This window comes from Neofelis nebulosa, chromosome 7 (genome assembly GCF_028018385.1).
Source record: "Neofelis nebulosa isolate mNeoNeb1 chromosome 7, mNeoNeb1.pri, whole genome shotgun sequence".
Classification (NCBI taxonomy): domain Eukaryota; kingdom Metazoa; phylum Chordata; class Mammalia; order Carnivora; family Felidae; genus Neofelis; species Neofelis nebulosa.
Genome location: NC_080788.1, coordinates 137,739,272 through 137,756,053, shown reverse-complemented (window position 1 = coordinate 137,756,053; position 16,782 = coordinate 137,739,272). Strand labels below are relative to the sequence as shown.

The window sequence follows — 16,782 nt, the reverse complement described above, 5'->3', positions numbered from 1 at the left end:
ACATTCTGTCTCTGTCTCTCTGAAAAATAAATAAACATTAAAAAAAATTTTTTTTAAGAAATATGTGGGTACCACACTAAATGAGACCATATCCCATCAAGACCGTAAAGGACCCCACTTCTTGGCAGCTGAGGTTTTGCCACCAAATTTGTTTGGGCAGCAAACTACCTTTTGGGTTTGGAAATGACAAATAAGGAGTTGAGGTCCTTGAAAAACAGTTTCTCCCAAACTGGTTATATAAATCATGGCACAGCCAACAGTGACACTCCATTCAGCTCTTCAAGAAAAAAAAAAAAAAAAAAAAAAAAAGCAGTTTGGTTCATACCAATGTGAAAGCATTGCCAAAATATATTAAATGGAATAAATATTTTATGTCACCAATGATAGCAGTCCCAATGTGTATGGGTCTATTAGAGCTTCTATAGACTGGGGAGCTTATAAACAACAGAAATTTAATTCCCATAGGTCTGGAGGCTGGGAAGTCCCAAGATCAAGGTACAGGCAGATTTGGTGTCTGGTGAGGGCCCCTTTCCTGGTTCATAGACGTCGCCATCTTGCTGTGCTGTCTCATGGCAGAAGGGGTGAGATCTCCCTGAGGTCTCTTTTCTGAGGGCACTGTCCATTTGTGGGGACCCCACCCGCATAGGCCTAAACACCTCTCAAAGACCCCACTTCCTAATCACCTTAGGGATTAGGTTTCAATGAATGAATTCTGGGGGGGCAAAAATGATCAGTCCCTTAGAGGGTCTCTCACATAGCCTGCTCTCTCAAAGGATGCGTCAGAAATTGGTTACAGGGGCGCCTGGGTGGCTCAGTCGGTTAAGCACCCGACTTCGGCTCAGGTCACGATCTCGCGGTCCGCGAGTTCGAGTCCCGCGTCGGGCTCTGTGCTGACCGCTCAGAGCCTGGAGCCTGTTTCAGATTCTGTGTCTCCCTCTCTTTCTGACCCTCCCCTGTTCATGCTCTGTCTCTCTCTGTCTCAAAAATAAATAAATGTTAAAAAAAAAAAAAAAAAAGAAATTGGTTACAGTAGTGGTGGCCTCTGGAGAGGGGAACTGCATACCTGAACTAACCCCTGGGCCTCCTTTTCCTTCACTGACCAGTTTCTGGATATCTCGAGAACCTTCAGGGTTATTGATCCTATTTTATGGTTCAGAAGATTCCCAGAACTGGGGAATGTCAGCATCAGAAGAGCTCTTGAGACTTCATCCTGTCTGGACGAGGCCGTCCTCACCTCCAAGGCCCCATCGATGTCCCTGTCAAAGGAAGATGAGGGGACAGTCAGTTAGGGTGACCTGTCTGGCCAGCTGTCATGAAAAATAAAGAGCAGACGGCAGTGGTGGGGTTCTTGAGATGCTCCATGCCCGCTGGGGTTTAGAACAACGTGTCCGGGGAGCCGGTGACTGTAAGGAATTCAAGTGAGGGCAGATTTCATCCTGTATGTGATATAAAAAGTTACTCTTTAATTTCTCCCTTGGGAAGAGCATTGCTTCTGTTTCTCAACACTCCTGGGGTCCAAGGTGGGCATGAGGCAAACTTTGTGCTCCTAGGCCTTCCTCCTCACAGACTGTTTTGCTGAGGATGTCCTGCCCTCAAGAGGATTAACTAAAGGGCTGGAGAAGCCTGGGGGCACGGCTAGGGACACCCTCACAGAGGCCACAGGTTAGAGGTCACAGCATCTCCAGACAATGTTAGAATCTGTTCTCCCAGTTGGGCCAAGGTGCTCTGCCAGTAAAATCTAGTTAACGGTGGTCTTTACCAGATTTGCAGTAGGATAGGGGACAAGGAGGATGGACGTTGGCATCAGAGTGCCCTGGAATGCTGGCTTCTCTGCTGACTTTTCCTCACAGAGTTTGTCCTCTCTTCTGTAAGTGGGGACAGTGACATCCATGTCTCCTGATGGAGCGGGAGACTTAAATCACGTAATACGCATGCACGAAGTGTGGCTCGACAGGTACGTAGCAAAGGGGGCTCCTGTTATTACCATTATGTTCGTATTAAGCTCCTTGAAATATTTTGGAAATAGAAAGCTATTCCTCCATAAAGTTTTCTGGAACCTCGGGCATTTGCTCGTCTGCCCGTGGATGACAAATAACAAACACTAGTGAAGGCTCAGAAACAGCCTGGCAGGCCCGGGCCAGAGGTGTGGCGTTTTGCATGAACATAGGTGATGGTGACGTGACCGTGTAGGTGGCAGTCCTGGCGTCTTTTTACCACGGCAAAGATGTTCCCGGTTCGCACGACGGGACTGAACGCGTTTGGCCTCCTGCCCTCGGATTCGGAGCGGGTCAGAGAAGCCATGCTCCAAAGTGCTTTCCATTTATATCACGAGGGGAGAGGGCAGGACCATCCCTGCAGTCAGGCCAGGGTCGGTTCCAGGGGCCTGTGAGAAGGGCCCCTATTGTTGGGCTTCCCCCCAGGGAAAGATGATGCCGTTCTACCAGGCGGGTCAGAGGAGCGTCCTCTGAGCGTGGCCCCTTCTCCCACCAAGAAAACAGGGCAATATGAGCAGTGCCTGTTCCCTGCTCCCAGTTCTGTGTCAGCCTTGCCAGCCACCCAGGCCAAAGGCCACCGTTTCCTGGAAGAGATGTTGGCCTGCCCCCTGCCCCTCCGGAGAGTAAAAGGGCTCCTTGTTCTCAGATGGAGAATGAACTGGCCTGTGGGTGGCAAAGGCACATTGTCTCCTGCTTTGGCAGAGAGAATTGTGGATGCCTGCGAAATAAGGCATTCGACTCTTCTTGGACCCTGTTCCAGGCAGTTCCGCCGTGGAAACTCTGAGCAGTTGGCGGGGGTGGGGGTGGGGTGGGGTCAGCGTGGAGGCAACTGGCCTGGAATCGTCGGTTCCAGCTGGAAGGCCGTCAAGCTTAACTCCTTGAGTCGCTGGCTGGGGTCGGTGAGGTGCACTCTGGGAGCTGAGTCAGGTCTGCACCACTGGCTGTGTGCGCGTGGGAGGCATCGTCTCTGCACCAAGTGTAGGAGCCAGGGAGGAGCGCTGGAGACCTTCCAGGGCCCCGGTTTGCAAGTGGGAGGTTTTGCTCCCCGGGGAACATTTGGGCACCACGGTCGGGAGAGGGGAGCTGCTGGCATCTAGTGGGTAGAAGCCAGGAATGCTGCCCGCCAGCCCACGGGGCGCAGGCCAGCTGCCCACAGCAAGAATGATCCAGCCCAAAATGTCAGCAGTGCCGAGGCTGAAGGACCCCGCTGCTCTAGGCTAAGGTCATCACTTTCGTTTGGCAGATGGGCATTCGAGGTCCAGATTGATGAAGTGCTTGCAAAAGTTCAAAGGGTTTCCAAGACAACGCCGGAAGCCAGGTTGTGTGGCCCTTTGGAGCGAGCCGCTCGTCCAGAAAGAGAAGGAAATTCCCAGACAGGAGCTTGTTGCCAGGTCGGGACCTTCTGCCCAGTCTCAGCACGCCCCGTCCCTTGGACAGGCTTGTCCACGGGTAGCGCGGCTGCGGGGTCTCTGGGCCGCAGACTTGGCCCCATTTCGCCTCAGTGACACCCGCAGTCATCACAGGGGGTGCAGCCGGGAGTGGTCTTCTGCTTGGTTATCAGTCATCTCAGAGACACGGCGGCCACTTTCTGGATTGCAGGTGTCAGTCTACTCACCAAGCTTTGTGGCTATAAAAGGAGCGAGCCTTTGCACCGAGCGTGGCATTAGAACTCGCCTCTGCAAACTTACAGGGTGCCCTCGGCGTTAGAACAGAACGTGCCCTGCATACTCACGGGGTGCCTGTGGTGTCATACCGTGCCCCAGCACCCTCCCGGCCGCCCCAGCAGCGGCCCCAGCAGCCTTATCGCTCACAAGCTCTGACTCTGTCCCTTCTTTGGCAGCTCGGTGACTTGGCCTCTTTGGCCCTAGGAATCCTCAGTTTCATTACCTAGAAAATGGCGCTAATAGTCCCCGCCTCGCCCTTTTTGGTGGGAGGGGATATGAGCATAAAAGGACCTAAGAGGGAGGTGCTTTGGAAACATCTGTGTCAGCAGGTTTGTGGCTCTTGCTTCGCTTGGGGGGGGGGGGGGGCACCAAACTAGTCTTGCTGCCTTTTTAGAAGGGGAAGCAGAGCGTCTCCCCTCTCATCGCCTGGCCCAGCGCCATCCAAGCAACCTGCTGCGATGGTGGAAATGATCTATGTCCGTGCTGTCCCGTGTGGTAGCCGTCAGCGACATGTGGCTATTGGATTTTTAATTCATTTTGTTTTAATTAATTTACATTTAAAGTAGTCGCATGTTTTATATATACCATAGTGCAGCCATGGACCGTTGGTATGGGTTTGTTTCCCTCTTTAATATATGGTTTTGTCCCGAAACCACACACATTTCACATTCCCCTTCCTTCCTTCCTTCCTTCCTTCCTTCCTTCCTTCCTTCCTTCCTTCCTTCCTTCCTTCCTTTCTCTCTCTCTCTCTCTCTCTCTCTTTCTTTCTTTCTTTCTTTCTTTCTTTCTTTCTTTCTTTCTTTTTCTTTTTCTTTCTTTCTTTCTTTCTTTCTTTCTTTCTCTCCCTTCCCTTTCTTTCTCTCCTCTCCTCTCCTCTCCTCTCTTTCCTTCCTTCCTTCCTGCCTTCCTCCCTCTCTCTCTCTTTCTTTCCTTCTTTTCTCCCTTCCCTTTCTTTCTCTCCTCTCCTCTCCTCTCCTCTCCTCTCCTCTCCTCTCCTCTCCTCTCCACTCTTTCCTTCCTTCCTTCCTTCCTTCCTTCCTTCCTTCCTTCCTTCCTTCCTTCCTCCCTCCCTCCCTCCCTCCCTCCCTCCCTCCCTCTCTCTCTTTCTTTCTTAACAAAGATCAACTAAGCAGTAGTGATTTTTCTCAGCTGTGTCCCCATCCCTTTTGGGTCACAACCTGGACAAAAATCATTCTTAGCTTAAGCCAGCAGGGACCTTTAAACAGGACTTAGGCTCTGTCTGGAGAAATCGCAAAAGGTGGTTCTGGGAAGGAATCTGGAACATAGAAAGCTCACAGGAACCTCATAGGGATGTAATTTCATCTATTCGATGCTTGATCCTTTGCAACTTGGCGACCTGATGCCTACGGTTCTTGACGTGGAACCTGTCCTCAGAGCCAGCGATCCCAGAGGAAACTGGAAGGCAACAGAAGATATGGGACTGGGAAGGGCAGGAAGCCAAGTGAGAGTCCGGGAGGCCTGAGCGCAATCCTGGGGGGGGGGGGGGGGGGGGGGCGGACTCTGGAGGACCGCTTACGCTCTACCATTGCTCCCAGCCAGCCGCAGGGAGCCAGACTGTCCCGTCTAGCCCCTGTTGGTCACTGGTCAGGGACTGTCCGAGGTATGGGGGAGTAAACTTCCAGGCTCCCCGCCTCGTGCCTATCCACTCCAGCAGCCCGGAGGCAGCCTTCCAAAGAAGGGCTCCAGGGGCCCGGGAAAGTCAAATGTAGCTGCACATTCCCTTGCAGCCCAGCACAGGTGAGAAGCACCCCACCTTATAGTGCGCACCTCCATGGCCAAGACAGACTGGGGTAGCTGCCGAAGATGCTGTCTGAGTGCCAAACGAACAAAAAGCCCCCGGGCTGCCCCACAAGGGATCGGTGGGAGAGAGGAGGGGCCAGCGGCTCTCTCGTGTGCCTGAAACCGCCGCCCCAGGAATGGCAGGAGCTGCCTGTCCCACAGCTAAGCTTCTTATCAGATTGGGAGCCAGAAAGAGTCTTGGAGGCTGGCACCAAAGCAGCGGGCTCCACCTGCCTTAGAAACCAGCCTGTTCCACTGTTGGACAGTTGAAGAGTGTAGACAGTTCCCAGGGATATCAGTCCTAAATCCGCCCAGTGTCATTGCCTCTGCCATTGGGAGAAGGCGTTCTTGTAACCCCCGGGGTGATACTTGGCGCATGACTACGGCTGATCCTCTCCACCAATGTTCCAAGGAATGGATGGGGGGCTTATGCAATTTCAGTGCTTTATCTACGGTCACCTGGCATGTGTGGTCTGCCCAAGTCGGGATCCAAACTCGGGTCTGTCTGTCCTCTATGCTGCTGCTGTCTCCTCACGGTGTCATTGCTAAAATCTCAGACTGGACAGAACCTGAGGCACATGCCTCGAGACCTCCCGACAAGCCATTGGTATGACGTTTGGAGTGAAGCGCCCTTCTGAAAAATAATATAGAAGGAGTGAAATGTTTACTTGCAAGATGCAAATGGGGTATCCTTGCAGGATGCTCTCAGGTCACTCTCCTAAGCTTGTCTAGTAATCTCAGGTTAAGATCACCCCAAGAGTTAGGTAGAAATAAGACGCTTTGTTTCTGTAAAAGGCCAGATGGTAGATAATTTAGGCTCTGCAGAGCCACGCAGTCTCCGCTGCAGCCAGAAAGCAGCCATGACCACATATGCACACGTGGGCGTGTCTGTGTTCCAACAAAACTTTATTCCCAAAGCAGGTGGTGGGCCGGGTTTGGCCTGGGGCTCAGAGTTTGTGCTCCACCCCTCTTCAACATGATTACAGCTGTTTAGACGGAGAAGGCTCTACCTGACTAGGCACTCTTGAGGCCCCATCACGTATTAAGTGCCCTCTGGAAGGGAAGAAAGGAATTCACCATCTGATATACTGTATCAATTTAGTTGATACTCGGTATCTACGAGCTCCGGGGCGCTGCTGAGCATTTAATACACGCCCTCGGGAGCTTTTTCCCATCCCAAGGTCATGAGCCTCTCACAAAGAAAGGCAAGCTCATTATTCTCGGTCAACCTGCGCCGTCTCTGTGTTTTGCTTTGTGGTGCCCTGCTCTTTGTACCTAAGGCACAGGCACAACGAAGAGCCTTGGGGAGACAGGAATCGCTGTACGCATTTACGTAGTGATTACTGAATCCGTGTCCATTCTCCGGTAGACTGTAAGCATCGTGAGGGCAGGGTCCCTGTTCTGTTTCGCTGACCCTCTTATCCCCAGTACCTAGGTCAGTGCAGGCGCCACACAGAGTAGGCTCTTCGCAGATACGAGTGAGCGAGTGGATGGATCCGCGAAGGGTGAGGAGTCAGGGCCAGGGCAATGAGGGTGGGCTCCAGGGGTCACCCAGGGCTGTCCCGATGCGGCACCATCTCGTCACTTCCGCGGTGTTCCGAAGCTGGCGCGTGTGGACCGTCTGGACAGCGGTGCGTCCGCAGCCCTGGGTGGGAACAGGAGGCTCGGCAGATCGGGGGAGGGTCCCCCAGAGCAAGGAACAGAGAAAGGATGGATCGCAGCTACTAAAAACGAAGAGTGCTGTTGAGTAACAAGTCCTGGCCTGTTTGGCCAAGGAACAAGGGGAGGGGTGTTCTGCACTCGCCACCAGAAGCATAATTAATGGCACCAGGCAGCGGCCTGCTGTTCTCGGCTCCTGCCCCGGCCTCTGCCCAGATCTCTCCCTCGCATCAGGAAAAGCCGTGGCCGCCCCCACCATGGAGACCGAAACCGATTCATAATTTTCCTTTCCTAATTAGGCACGGGAATGATGGAGACAATTATTAATAATGTATTGGGATTTTTGTTTTTTTTTTTTTTAAATGCCCCCCTCAGGAGCCGGGCCTGAGAACAGCGTCCTTGATGATAAGCAGCCACACTGCCACCATGCTGGGCTCCGTGCCCGGGATGTTAGGCAGAAATAAATAAATCAGAGAAGTGAGTGTCCCGTGGAGCTCGGGCAACAGGCTGGGAGTCACAGATGGAAAGGCGCGGAGCCCCTCACTGGGGCTGCAGCGGTGGGGGGGGGTGGGAGGTGGAGCAAGGAAGCTTGGGTGCCAACTGCCCGCACCCCCTTTCATTCCCCGGCTGGCCTAGGCCAACCCGCGTAGGACCTTTCTGTAGGGCTGCCCCCGCTTGCCCACCCGGTAGGGCTCAGCCTAACAGAAGCTTCCCTGATGCCCAGGGTGACGCCCAGGGTGACACCCATGATCCCTTTCTGTGCACAGCATCAATCCCTCCACGTGACCCTGTCTGTTTGTCCCAAGAGTGTCTTTCCACGGTCTGGAGCCAGGCCTGGATCTGCTTGCTTGTTTTTGTCTGTGTAGCAATTGTGTGTCGGCCCTGGGACCAGATGTCTGGGTTCAGATCCCAGCTTGACCGCCTGCCCGAGTGAAGTTGGGCACCTTCACGAACCATTTCCCCTTCCGGCCCGGCACTGCACACACCCCCTGGGCACACGGCAACCCCCTGCCCGGCCCCCGCGTCATCACACACCGTGGGGGATCCCGTCCTGCCCCCCTCGCCCGGTCCCCGGCAGCTGAAGGTGGCTGGGCTGAAAAGACTGGCCCCGGACTGGACTCACCTCAGGTTCATAGCCCCAAGCCCACTGCCCCCCATGCACCTCCCTGCCCCAGTCCATTTGCTCGCCTGCCCTCTAGAACACCAGTTCACACCTTCCCTGCCCCACGGAGGCCCAACACCTCCCCCATTCTCACTCAGCTGCTGACCTCGCTTCCTGCTTTGCTCAGACAACCGACACTTGTTGGAAGGAAAGAAAGAAGCAGCCACCGACCCCACCCGGTCACCCACCCACACACTCTCCTCTCACCTTTCCTACACACCGGGGGCCCGTGTACGGGGACCCACCCTCTCCTGGGCCACACCCAGCATACGCACACACTCACGTGCACAGGTGCGTGCACACACACATCCCATCTCCCATCTGAAAATCCTTCCGTAGCCACCACCTGTCCCCTCAGCTGTGGCTCCCTGTTCTGCTCCCCTTTGCATCAAGGTTCCACCAACGAGCTGTGCGTAATTGCTGTTCTCTCTTAAATGGCCCCACTCAGACTTCCTCCACCGGTCCCCCAACGCCGCCTCTGCATGGGCAATGGTGGCCGCCATGTTGCTCTGTCCAGCAGTTGGCTCTCAGTCCTGTCGCATTTGCCCATCTGTCAGCTGCAGTGGACACAGCTGACCGCCCCCTCCTCCTCCTCCATGTTCTTCCCTGACCTGGCTGCAGGACTCCCCATCACCTTGGGCCCCCCCAACCCCGCCCATCCTTGCTGGCCTCTCTTCCCAGCCTCCTCTGTCCTTGGCCTCTACATGGAGGTGCCCCGGGGTTCAAGCCTGAGCCTCTTCTCTGCTCCGTCTGTGCTCCCGCACTTGATGATCTCAGGGCGGGGTGCTGACAGCTCCCAGGTTTGTGCCTCCAGCTGAGGCTTGGTTCTGAACTCAGAATCTGCTGCTTGCTCGCCGTCTCTCTTAGGGTGTGATGGGATTGTCAGTCCTCACTCCCGATCTGCACACCCAGCAGGCCTGCCCTGCCTTGGCCTTCCCCATCGTTGATGACAGCTCCATCCTTCCACCTGCTCAGAGTCACCTTTAATTCTTCTCTGACTCTGACACACACACACCCACATTTCCATGCACTCGACCTTCCGGAAGTATCCAGAATCCACCCTTTCTCCCCGCCTCCGCTGCTGACCCCGATCTGAGCCATCATCCTCTCTGTCCTGGGCTACTGGCAATGACCTCGCGGCTTCCCACACTGTGCCGCCCTACTGCGTGCATGCGTGTGTCCACTCTAAACAGAGTGATCGAGCCGACATGCACGTCAGACCTGACCGCCCCCCGTCCACACCCACAACTGGCACCTCGTTTCTCGGTGTAAAAGCCCAAACCCTTCTCGTCTCCTCCGTCCTTCCCTGGCCTGCTTCATCCCAGCCACACGGGCCTCCTTGCTGGTCTTCAGGCGTGCCAAGCCCCCGCTGACCTCAGGGCCTTTGCTTCGGCTCTTCCCCCAGGCAGCTGCGTGATGAACCCCCTTATCAAGTCCCAGTCTCTGCTCACGTGTTGCCCCTTGAAGCCACACGGCTGTCCTAGTTCACACTGCAACCCACCCACCCTGCACCCCAGCACCCTCAGCCCCCCAAAGCCACTCTGTTTAGGGGTAAAGAAGCACATGACAGTGTCCAAGAGAACAAGAGGCCTTTCTCTTCCCGTCCTTCTCCCTTAACAGCAAGGAGACAGTTCAGGAAGCTCCTGCAGACTTTTCCTCTCGTGTCTTCGGCCAGATCTGATGATGTGCCCACCTCTGAAGCAGTTAGGGGCAGGAGGGCTGGAATGACTGAGCCCGGCTCACAGCATGGAAAACACACCTCTGGGCCGGACACGCCTCCCCGGAGCCTGAGCCCTGTGGAGGGTGGGGGACGTAGAGGAACCTCCGGCCTGGGGGCGGGGGCGGGGGGGGGGGAATTGGGAAGACTGTACCGTACCCAAAGCCTGAACCAGATTCTGGCGAAGAAAGGGCGGAGGCCCCCCCCGACCCCCTTCAATCGGAGGTGCACATGCTCGCTGTTTTCATTGGGAACAACTCCAGAGGAGACTTTTTTCTCCAGAAATGGGGGTTTATTTCAGAGGTTTGCATAGGGTGCCAAGGTCCGATCTTGTATTTGTGGCTGTAAAGTCCGGCCAACACACTCTGGCACCTTCAGGGCGGGAGATGAGCGGCCCCACACCCAAGCTGGCCTGCATGGGAGGGTGGACGCCCCTGGCACAGGCCTCCCCGTGGATGCCCTGTGCCCATGAATGGATACGGCAGCGGGCTGAGTCGGCCCCTTGTGTTCCGGAGACAATGGGCTCTGTGTGGGGGCGGGGGGTGGGGGAGGAGGCCGCCCCATACCCCCTCCTTCCACGGCAGGGCTGGGGACACTGAGGCAGAGGCAGGGAAAGGGCTTTCAGCCACGAAGGAACTTCTGAGAACCCGTGTCCTTCGTGGGCCCCGGGGGCAGGACCTAAGGCAGGGCTGAGGTGTGGGGACAGGCCTGCCCCTCTGTTCCTCCCCTCCTCTGAGCTCAGCACCCTCCTTTGTCCACATGAAATGGATTCTGCTGCCACATGAATGTTTCAGCAAAGCTCCTGGACCCCTCACCGTCCTCACGAGCCCCATAAACCAGCGGTGCTTTACGTGAGTATGCTGAGGCAGGGGCAGAGAGTGGACAGCTCAGAAACGCTCTCCAGAGCTTCCCGGTATGTGTATGTTCCCAGACGGCTGCACAGTGTCCTCAAGTTCCTTCCTGTGGGCGAGAGGGCGTGGTACGAAGGGACAGAAAGGGACCCCCCCCCCCTCCCAGCTGTGCCAGGAGGCTGTCCGTTGGAGCGGGGCTGTGTGAGCGAGGCCCGGGCCAGCGTCCGACCACTTCCCCACGGTAGTGGCTGCACGTGTCCTCTGGTTGGGAAGCAAGTTCATGGACATCAGCCCCTTGGAGGAAGCGGGTCACAGCTCAGGGGACCCTTGACAAGCCTGTGCTCAGCGGTTGTGTCCCACTGATGGGCTGATACCACGGCTGCCAGCACCAGGCAGCGGAAGGCCACCGCGGGCCCCGTCTCCTCCCCGACCGCAACCCAGGCCAGGTCAGGAGGCTGACATTTGAGCGCCGAGGGGTCAGTCAGGAAACTGCAGAGGCCCAGTGCGTGCCCATGGTGTCACCAGCTGTAGCTGGCACGCAGGCTGTACTCAAGAGACAAGGAGCCATGAGGGCGCGTGGCTGGACGCCCCAGGTGGCCACATTCGGGGTCAAGAGATCGAGCCGCGGATAAATCCACAGACTCCATCTCACCATAGGTACAGTGTCAAAACGGAGGACGTGACTATAACTCCCTTCTTCTGGGAACCGTTGGAAAATATCTTGCAAAACTGAATTGTTGCCACGCTGCTTGCTGTCCCCTTGATTCATTCACGCCCCGCTCGGTACCCTCCGGTCCCTCAGGCATCTTCTGCGTACAGCCGGCAAGGAGACAGAAGCGGCGGGTTCCCCTTGGCACGTATGCGTTGAGTTGGCCGTGAGTGCCGGCCAAGGCACATCTGGGTTCACATCTTGATGGCTCCGCTGGCTGTGTGGCCTCGGTCTCCCCACTCCCCAAGGAGGGTATCAGTGGGCTCTGCCCTGTCGTCACTGATAGTGTACCTTGGGATCGGTGCTCAGCTGTACCCTCGGGAACCCTGCCTCCGCTGTCTCATCTGATGCTCACAAGAACCCGCAAGCAACGCAGGGAAGGCACTGGTTCCCAAGAGCATCTCCTCTGTCCTGCTCACTCCCCGAACTCTCAGCTCCGTCTCCCCCACTTACCCAGTTGTCTGGGCCCTGCTGGCTTCTCCCTTCCGGTCCGCTCTTTGCAGACTCTCGGGCAGCCAGCGAGGGCAGCCACAACTCCCTTCTTTGTTTCTTGTTCTTCAGAGATCGCTGCCCTCTGTTGCCTTGATGTCCACTATTTTGAAAGCCATCGCTGTATGTATTGGTATATTTTTGAGATGTTTGTGGGGTCTGTGTAGGGGTGGGGGGCAGATCTGGCCCCGTTACTGTGTCTTGCTAGAAAGCAGAGGTCCCGAATGCAAGTTCTTAATGATGCATCTCTTGACTGAAACGCCGGCGGCTCCTTTGATAAAGAAATGTGGAGCCTGGGTTCTCTAGTTGCCACTTTTAGTATCTTTACAGGCGTCAGGAGTGGTTAATGTATACAGCAGACAGAGCCTTACTGAGTCCCAGGAGAGAGGGTATTTCGACCCCGGAGAGGTCATGACAGCTGCCGCCTTTCTGTCAGTGTTGGCAGAGTCTTGGCCACGAGCAAGGGGGCGTGTCGGAGGGGGCGGAGCTCCACAGCCTCAGGTCCTGCCTCAGCCTCCCGGGTCTGATCACCTGCCTCTCAGGGACGTGGCCCTCCCCCTTAATCCTTAGCACCAAATGGCCTCCTCTCCTCAGCCACCGATCACCCTCACCTTGTGCACATTAGCAAATCTACGTGTCTGGTCCCCTCTCGGAGCCTGCTGGCGGCTTGAGCGAGACGACCAGGTCTCAGCCAGCTCTGTAGTGATCCATGGGCGGCTCATACCAGACCTGGTAAGGGCACAGTTTCTACTGAATCCATCTTTGTGCTCCCAGCTCCTAGCATGGTGCCAGGCACAGAGGGTTGATAGCAGATGGTTGGTGGATGAACGAACGAACGAACGAACGAACGAATGAGCACCTTCATGATGCTATCTTCTCAAATATGCACCATCAGTCTGCTCCCGTGGTAAGCTGATCACATCTGCAAAGGAGTGCTGGCCACACCAATGGGAAGGACGTTTAGGCAGGAGCAGACCTGGACTGCAGCCCAGAGCCTGGTGTCCCGACCCTGGCCCCTGGGAAAGCTGCTTCTTGATCCCGAGGGTCAGTATTTCTCCCTTTGCTGAAACGATCCAGCTCTGAGAGTCCCTGATCCTTTCTAATGCAAAAAGAATGACTGGGGCAGGGATAAATAAGGATGCATTCTTTGAACACAAGAGCCGTTTTCTTGGCAAAATCCAAGATGTATGCTTTGGACTGGATTCACAAAATACCTCCCTCTTTTTCATATCTGTTAGCTTTTTGCCTTGAGTAGTTTCCCCGCATGCCCTGCTGAAGGATATAGGGGGCCCTCCCCATAAGGACCCTCTCGAGTCTCCCTGTTTTCTGTATCAACCGTGTTTGAAAAACATAAGCAAGAAGGAAATCCCCACCTCATTACCAACGAATGTGAGGAACATCAAAAGAGGTGCTCTGAAATTAACTCTCAAATTCCAAATGAGGTTTGGAACCAACTCTTCTGTTTCCAGTGGATGGATTTTCTCAGCAAAGGCCCTGGTGGCATTTTTGGAGGGACAATCCTACCTTGTAGGAATTTCCAGGTCATTGTTGTTAACCTCTGTAGCTCTTTGGCTCAGTTATTGTGGCAATCATCATCAGCCTCCCTCCCCATATTTCCAAGTGCCCTCTGGAGGGGGGCTGCCCCCAGCTGAGAACACATTCTGGGGATGTGTGCCCCAGCCACCTGTGGGCCATTGGTGGGCGGGTGTGAGCGTCCCCTTGGGCTGTAGGCATGGCCCTTGGGACTTGCCCGGAGGTGTTAACAACCTGAAGTAGAATTGGCAGAAACCAAAATTGCTTCTCTTTGCAGTGATAACAAGGAGGCAAGCCCTTTGGGGTTGGGACTCAGTGTATCTGGTTGCATTTCTGAGTGTCCTGCAGTGACCATGTAGGGAAGACCCGGCCTTGATCTGTGCTGAGTCACCCTGGGGAAGACTCAGGTACACCCCAAAATGAGGAACTGAGTGGGGGGAAGGATTTTGTGTTTGGTACCTCACCAAAAAAGAAAAGCACTGAAGGGATTCATCATGGGAAAATGAGAATTCCATTGGATTTCCTTTCCCTTATCTTAGAGTTTATTCCTATGTTGAGTTCCATATTGTATATCTTTTCAGCGTTGGGGTTTCTAAAGGCCTGATCTCACCCTGGCTGAGGGCAGCCGTGTGACTCAGTGACATCCTGGTCCCGGGCATTTCTCAGGAAGCATTTCTGAACCTGCTTGGTTGTGTGATGATCTGAGCCCCATCTCTGGGGACCTTGCAATTTGTTAAAGGGGCTTTAGCACCTGCTCCCTGTGAAGCGCTTTCTGCATCTCCCCACCCAGCGGCAGCAATGTCACAATCTGATAACAGTTCAGGAACCTGTAACCCCTCCTCGCTTGTTCCTCTCTCCTGGTTCAAGAGTCAAAGCACTTTGGAAAATGAGTGGCAGCTCCTTATAAAGTTACTCGCATGCACCATAGGCCCCAGCGAGCCCACTCCCAGGTATTTATCCAAGGAAAACCTGAAAACATGTCTATACCATATATGCAAGTGATGATAGCAACTTTATTTTTCCAGCCCAAACCTGGAAAGAGCCTAGGAGTCCACAGCGGGTGAACAGATAAACAGACTGTGGTTTATTCCTGTAGCACACTATCCCTCAGCCATCAAAGAGAAGGAACTACTGAAATTTGCAACAATGTGGATGAATCTCAAAAAAATTTGCTAAATAAAGGGAGCAAAAACACACACACACAGACACACACACACACACACACACACACACACACACACTGCAGGATCCATTTTGTGACTTTCAAGAACAAGCAAATCTAATCTATGATTTTAGAAAGCAGAATAGTGGTCGGGGCACCTGGGTGGCTTAGTTGGTTAAGTGTCCAACTTCGGCTCAGGTCATGATCTCACAGTTTGTGGGTTCGAGCACCGCATCGGGCTCTGTGCTGACAGCTCAGAGCCTGGAGACTGTTTCCGATTCTGTGTCTCCCTCTCTCTCTCTCTCTCTCTCTCTCTGCCCCTCCCCCACTCACACTCTGTCTCTCTCTCTCTCTTTCAAAAATAAAGATAAAAAAAAAAATTTGAAAGCAGAATAGTGGTTGCCTGCAGGGCAGGGATTGACTAGAAGGAGGCACAGGGAAACTTTCTGGAGTGATGGGAAAATTCTGCGTCACAATAGAGGTGTGGCTTACGCTGGCTAACTCATTTGTCAAAGCCAATCAGACCACACGCATCAGATGGGTAAGAGTCACCGTACGTAAATTACACCTTGATGATTATGACAACATCAGTAATAATGGTGATGATGGTGACAAAGCCATCCATGGTATCCTTTGGGAAGTCATTCACTTTATTCCCCATGTAGTGTTGCACCCCTGAAGGTATCTGTTATTAAGTAGACACAGATCTAGGGCAGTGTCTTGATTCCCTTTACATTTAGTCACAGGTCTTGAAGACCTGCCCAAAGCTAATAGTGTCCGTATATCTGTCCATCCATATGTCCCGCCCTCCCACCCTCACCAGCCCCCCTCTTTCCCTCCCTCTCTCCCTCTCCCTTCTCTTTTGCAATTTGGGGCACTTCTTTCCAATCGTCTCTGAACCTGTCAGAGCCTCCAGGATGAGGCTGTGTGATGTCTCTGCTTTCCTCAGAAGAGCGAACCAGCTTTGCTGTGAGCCTCGTCTACACCAGTGCTGCGGTCCGCCGCACACAGCTGGTGCCAAGAGGGAGGACAGGACCACCCCCAAGGACCCCCATGGATTGAGTAACGACAGAGGGGCCCCATGGCAGCCAGAGTCAGATGCTTTGTCAGTGACAGACTTTTCCAAATTTTGGCCGCCCGTGCAGATTGAGACAGCTGTAGGCGCTCACCTCATGGGCCAAATCCAAGAGGGGAGACAGCCTGCCTCTTAGAAGAAATCAGCTTACCAAACTGACATCGACGGGCCTCCTCCCGCCATGTGCCCTGTGAGCCCTGCTCCCCACCCCCACCCTCAGAGCAAGCGGATTTAATGCCTCAACTGAGAGAATGAGATGCTCTGTTATTTTTCATGGGAAATTAAACCTGACCCTGCCGTCAGTTAGCTCATGCCAGGGGAGGATGGATGGCCCGGGGCTCAGCGCTTAACCCCTGCTCGGAGCACCCGCCTGGCGGGGGGCCAGCCATGATGTCACCTGCCGCCGGGGTGGGGGCAGGGACGGCAGGACAGGTCATTCTGGTGAATGAAGGACGGTGAGGCCACCGTGGTGTCACCACCCCTGTCCACCTGTGACGTGGCCGGCACCCGCTCATCCAGAGGACACTCAGCCTGTGCCTGTGTTTTTCAGCCCCCAACTCTACCTCGTGCCCCGCTGAGGAAAGCTGGTGGTCAGGGCTGGTGATCGTCATCGCGGTATGCTGTGCCTCCCTGGTGTTTCTCACTGTGCTTGTCATCATTTGCTACAAAGCCATCAAAAGGTGAGTGTTTACCCAGCTCTGAGCCCCAAGGGGGCGCCACCTGGGCCGGGGGCTGCTCGGCCCAGCCCCGTCATGCTTTTTTTTAAACTATAAGAATTGTCAAGCATTTAATAAGCAGAATATATGATGAATGCCCCATCGCTTCTCGGCCTTTTGGCTAAGATCAAGTGTGATGAATGCCCATCTTCCTTCAGCAAACACTGAATGAGCGCCCCTTGTCAGGCCCAGTGTAGCACGTGTGTGTGTGCATGTGTGTAAGTGTGTGTGCGTGTGTGCGTGTGTGTGTG

General features: G+C 54.5%; 1 protein-coding gene across 5 annotated transcripts in view; it reads left to right on the top strand.

Annotated features, from left to right (window-relative positions):
* PRIMA1 (proline rich membrane anchor 1) overlaps nucleotides 1-16,782 on the top strand; it is a 63,714-nt gene that overhangs the window by 28,546 nt on the left and 18,386 nt on the right. For all 5 annotated transcript variants that reach the window (XR_009264738.1, XR_009264739.1, XM_058740153.1 and 2 more), the window contains exon 4: nucleotides 16,366-16,495. Coding sequence is in view for 3 of the 5 variants with exons in the window: in XM_058740153.1 (XP_058596136.1) it covers nucleotides 16,366-16,495 (130 nt within the window). In the remaining 2 variants the exon portion in view is untranslated. The remainder of the gene's footprint in view (nucleotides 1-16,365; nucleotides 16,496-16,782) is intronic.